At 35.4% G+C, this 5,275-nt stretch overlaps 1 protein-coding gene across 1 annotated transcript in view; it reads right to left on the reverse strand.

The window, feature by feature from the left end:
• The window catches only part of LOC106875105 (uncharacterized), a 62,801-nt gene extending 60,513 nt beyond the window's left edge, over window positions 1-2,288 (reverse strand). The window contains exon 1 of the mRNA XM_052970575.1: window positions 1,282-2,288. Coding sequence (XP_052826535.1) covers window positions 1,282-1,392 — 111 coding nt within the window. The 5' untranslated portion in view covers window positions 1,393-2,288. The remainder of the gene's footprint in view (window positions 1-1,281) is intronic.
• Window positions 2,289-5,275: the final 2,987 nt, after the last annotated feature.

The raw sequence follows: 5,275 nt of genomic DNA on the forward strand, positions 1-5,275 counted from the left end.
ATAATTAATATTGAGCTGAAGCAACAGACAGACATAGATAGATAGATAGATAGATAGATAGATAGCGTGTATAAGACCACAAAGGTCGCTGACACCCTTCCGGTAATTTTGGCCTATGTGGCGAAGACTTAATCATGTGTTACTCTCTGTTTTAGATTCCAATTTACTGTAATTTCGGTCCAGATGGACTATATGTAATCTGAACCTTTCCCCCCTTATTTCTTTTTTTTTTACGGAATCCCCCCTAACCCTAACCCTAACACTAGTTTTGTGAGATTTGGCTGTTATTTCTAGCATGTAAATAGCCTGCTTGGTGGGCTGAACCTTTCCCCCCCTTATTTATTAATTTTTTTTTTTACGGAATCCCACGTTTTAGGCTATGGAGATTCCGATTCTGAAAAAAAATTTTTTGAAAAATTTCAATTCCCCCACCACCACCACCACTAAGCAGGCTATTTACATGCTAGAAATAACAGCCAAATCTCACAAAACTAGTGTTAGGGTTAGGGTTAGGGTCAGGGTGAGGGTTAGGGTTACGGTCAGGGTTAGGGTTAGGGTTAGGTTTACCCTGTGGATCTATATAAAAACCAGGGGGGGGGGAATCGAAATTTTGAAATTGAGATTCTTGAAAATTTTTTTCCAGAATCGGATTCTCCATGGTCTGAAACATAGGATTCCGTAAAAAAAAACAAAATTTAAAAGGGGTGGGGTATACCCAGATTACATATACTCCATCTCCACCTTGAAATTTTTCAAACAATTTATTTTCAGAATCGGAATCTCCATAGCCTAAAACGTGGGATTCCGTAAAAAAAAATTAATAAATAAGGGTGGAGGAAAGGTTCAGATTACATATAGTCCGTCTCTACCGTAATTTATTTTTAAGAAATATGTGCATTGAAAACTTTTTCGGTCCAATGCTCCATTCGAGGTAACAAAAAAAAAAAACTTGGACAGCTTATGTACAAGGTGAAAACATCATTAAAGACGACCGCTAAATCAAAACGATGTAGGAAAACGAAACACAATAAAGGCGAGAATTATATTTGATTTTCGTACAAGCATTTCATAACTTTCTCCTGATCATTGCACAACTTAACGTTGCCAAATAAAGGGAATGAGTCAACTTGCAGGATACTTGCACAATACTTTCGCTCCGAGTTATAGGATAGCTTTCTTTTTTTTTAATATGCCTTACTAATATTATGAGGAAACAAAGTCAGAAAGCACTAAACAGTAGAGAAGCAAATAACTTTTCTGAAAGTCAAGCATGTCTCTCACCTTTTTCGATGTAAGCGACTCTTTCTTTAGCACGTCTTTATCAACATCCATCTTCGACTCCAATTTTAAATTTTGAATACTTGTTTTTGATTGGCTAATTGTATTAAACATAACTTCCGTCTGATTATAGTTTCGGGTTATAGAAATTGCGTTTTATAATTTTTATATTTAATTGTCTTAAATCGAATCAATGTAATTATGACTGCTAATAAATTTTAGAAAATGCAAAATTTTCGATTACAAAGACTTATCGCGAATATTTGTATAGTCGCCTAGATTTGTCTTATGGGATACGTTTAGAAATCAACATACGTTTAGAATCGGCATACGTTTAGAAATACGGATGTCGAAAAGACAATAAATTTTAGTACAGTCTTCCAAAGCTACAACTCACTTATATAGGATGCACCTTACAAAAATACTTTCTCCGGTAGTAACCTGGTGAAATCGGTATCAGGTTTTGTCTCCCGATGTGTTGCACTTTGGTAGATTTCTTTTCAAACCTATAGTCTGGCATCCTAAGTCTCCCTCACACCGAGCCATCATGCTAGTCTAAATGGGTGAGTAATGGCCATCCATAAGAATCAGCCGCTCAGATTGTTACGGTTCTTTCAGTACATCTCCCGCACTGTTTGCCTAGGAAAGGCATTCATTTTGTCTGTCGTTGAACATGTTAGACATTATAAGGTTCAATTATAATAGTACATAAAATACAAAAAGTAACATATTTATGTAATAAAAAATAAATCTAATCAACGCTTTGGCAAGTCGAATGAACGATGAAGCTTATATGCGGTCACTCCTGCTATTAGAATTAACGGATCTTTTCCTTTTGGCCGGCACATAGAAAAAATAATTTTTTGTAACTAAACACTTTCAAATTTCGTATAATGGTAGAATGTGTCATTTAAAACATCATTTACTCTTGGCGTTTTTAAGAAAATACTATATTTTCGAAGTTATTTCGTGTTAAAGTTGTCGTATTTCGGTAATTTCAATCAGTTGTTTGTCAACAAGACGTTCTGGCGGTGTAAATGTACTTTGTCACTGTTCTTTCCGATATATTTACATTTGAGATACAGGTGTATATAGTTTAATCAATTCAGTTATTAGTTATTTTTTAAAAAATTTCATTTTATTTTGTTTGTGGAAGTATTTTCGTTTTGTTTTAGCGTTTTCTAAATTGCCTATTTTGGGATCTTTTCCCTTGAATAAAATTACTGCCGTTGTTTGTTAACAACTATCGGCGGTATATATGTCGTTTGTCACCGTTATTTATGACATCGTTCGTGCGTTTGTACTGATTTTGGGTTAGGGTTAGGGTTTTAGGGTCTGGGTTAGGGATAGGGTTTTAAAGTTAGGGTTAGGGTTAGGGTTTTAGAGTTAGGGTTAGAGTTATGAAAAATGAAGAAATTGGAGGGGAAGGGGCAAAAATGTCTTTCTAAAAATAGTAGCTGAAAAAAACCCTAACCTAACCCTATCCCTAACCCTGACCCTAAAACCCTAACACTAACTCTAAAACCCTAACCCTAAAACCAATACAAACGCACAATGTCATAAATAACAGCGACAAAGTACATTTACACCGCCAGAACGTCTTGTTGACAAACCGCAGCAGTAATTGTTTTCACCTCAATAGACGTCATTGATTGACTGAAATTACCGAAATACGACAACTTTAACACAAAATAACTTCGAAAATATAGAATTTTCTTAAAAACGCCAAGAGTAAATGATGTTTTAAATGACACATTCTACCAGTATACGAAATTTGAAGTGTTTAGTTACAAAAAATTATTTTTTCTATGTGCCAGTCAAAAGGAAAAGATCCAAAGTAACAACCAAACCTCCTTCAAATTACTCCCTATGATCATCAAAATGAACGAAGTTTCATTTCATGATATTGAAAGTGAAGCCACCGAAGACAGCAGAAGTTGTCATTTGCCGGAAACTTGGTAGTGAAACAAAAGTGAAAAGTGTGTTTTCTTTAAAATGAAATAAAAGTAATACAAGCCTGAAGTAGCAAAATGGTAATTGTAGAAACACATTTTTTTGTAAAATACTCTTGATTTAATTCATGGGGTGCTCATAAAACAGGGAGAATCCATACAATAACATATCCATTCTTAATACATTTTTGATAAGTCAGCAATGTAATAATTTTGCAGTGTAAAAAGTAACCAATTTAGTGTAAGTGGTCACTAATTTAAAGTATGAAAATGTTTGTGGAAAAGTCCAGTAAAAGCACTTTAGAGAAGCATGTGTAAATGAATATCAGAAGGCAGATTTTAAACAAAACATTGTAATTTTATTAAAATAGTAATGAGAGCTGACAAGTACTTATTCTTTTAAAGCCTGGTACTTATCCTATTAATTCCTTCTGCTGAACTGCTAAGTTTTTTTTTAATGTTTTTTTTTGTTGTTGTTTTATAAGAAAGTCTTAAACAAGGCAAGAAACCACTTAGTGTAAGGAGAAATTAAGACAAAAGGAATAAATTTACTTTAGAGAAAAACAATGAGATGGAAGAGAGTTCCAAAGTCCTGCAGTTCAAGGGAAAAAGTTACAACCATGGAAAGGCTTCCTTATTTGTGGAAGCGCAACAACATTTAGATGAAGATACTGTTGTGTTTTGAATCAAGCAAGATGGCACAAAGTGATCTAGAATTAAGAGAGCAAGTTCATCAGAGTACTCCTTGCAATGATAATGATACCCTTCCTATTATTTGACAAACATAAATACACACAGACATATCATCATCATCATCATCCTTTAATATTCATTTTCCACACAGGCATGGATTGGATGGTTTGATCAGAGCTGGCAAGCCAGGGAGCTGCACTAGGTTCCGGTCTGATTTTGCTTGGTTTTTATGGCTGGATGCCCTTCTTAATGCCAACTACCTTACAGCATGTGCCAGGTGCTTTTAACATAGCACTGGTATGAGAGCTTTTACGTGGCACTGGCACAAGTGGTTTTTATGTGACACCAGCACAAGACTCTTGCAGGCCAATCCTCTTCACTAGAGGATGCAGCCTTTACACTTCTGCTGTGGAAAAGGAGTCTTCTTGAGTACTGCAAAGTGCCTGATATCTCGGTCCTTTATCATCTTGTCTGAAAGGCTCAACATTCTGAGGTTATTCTTCAGTACTTTGTCCCATGTCTTCCTGGGTCTCCTTCTTTCACAAGTTCTATCCACTTTGAGTGAACAGCATTTCTTTGTGGAGCTGTTGGCATCCATCTACAGAGCATGATCAAACCATTGCAGTCTTCTTTCTTGCATATTGCACCTAATTCCTTTTATGCTTAACATTTTGTCGCACATGTGCACTTACATTACACATCCAGCAGAACATAGCTTCATTCCTCTTTAGCCTTTGCATGTTCTCTGCATTCAGAGCCCAAGTCTCACTACCAAAGCATATTCATATGCATGCATCACACCACATTACTTTCTTTTAGAGAGAGAAACCTTTGTTTGCCAACAGAGGTAAAAGCTCTCTGAATTTTCTCCAACCTATTCTTATTCTATCACACTCTCCATACAACCTTCCCCACTACTAATTTAGTCCCCTAGGTAGCAGACATTATCCACTACCTCTAAAAATACTCTGGGTATTTCAGAAAATTGATTTCCTAAGTATCTGCAGTTTTTATGGCTCCTGTGCATCTTCCACGTACGAACACTAATTTATCTGATACCCTTCCTATTATTTTACTGCACCTTTTGTATGTTTATTTAACTATCTATCTATCTGACAGATAAAACTTACTTGGAAGAGGATGCATGGTGTTCAATCATATAATAATATAAATAATATATATGTGTTGCCATCCGGTTTCACCAGTCCTCAGTCAAGTCGTCCAACCCATGCTAGCATGGAAAGCGGACGTTAAACGATGATGATGATGATGATGATGATATGCATATATACATACGTATATGTAGATACTTACATCTATACGTATATATATATATATATATATATATATAT

The sequence above is a fragment of the Octopus bimaculoides genome, chromosome 9 (assembly GCF_001194135.2).
Source record: "Octopus bimaculoides isolate UCB-OBI-ISO-001 chromosome 9, ASM119413v2, whole genome shotgun sequence".
Lineage (NCBI taxonomy): Eukaryota > Metazoa > Mollusca > Cephalopoda > Octopoda > Octopodidae > Octopus > Octopus bimaculoides.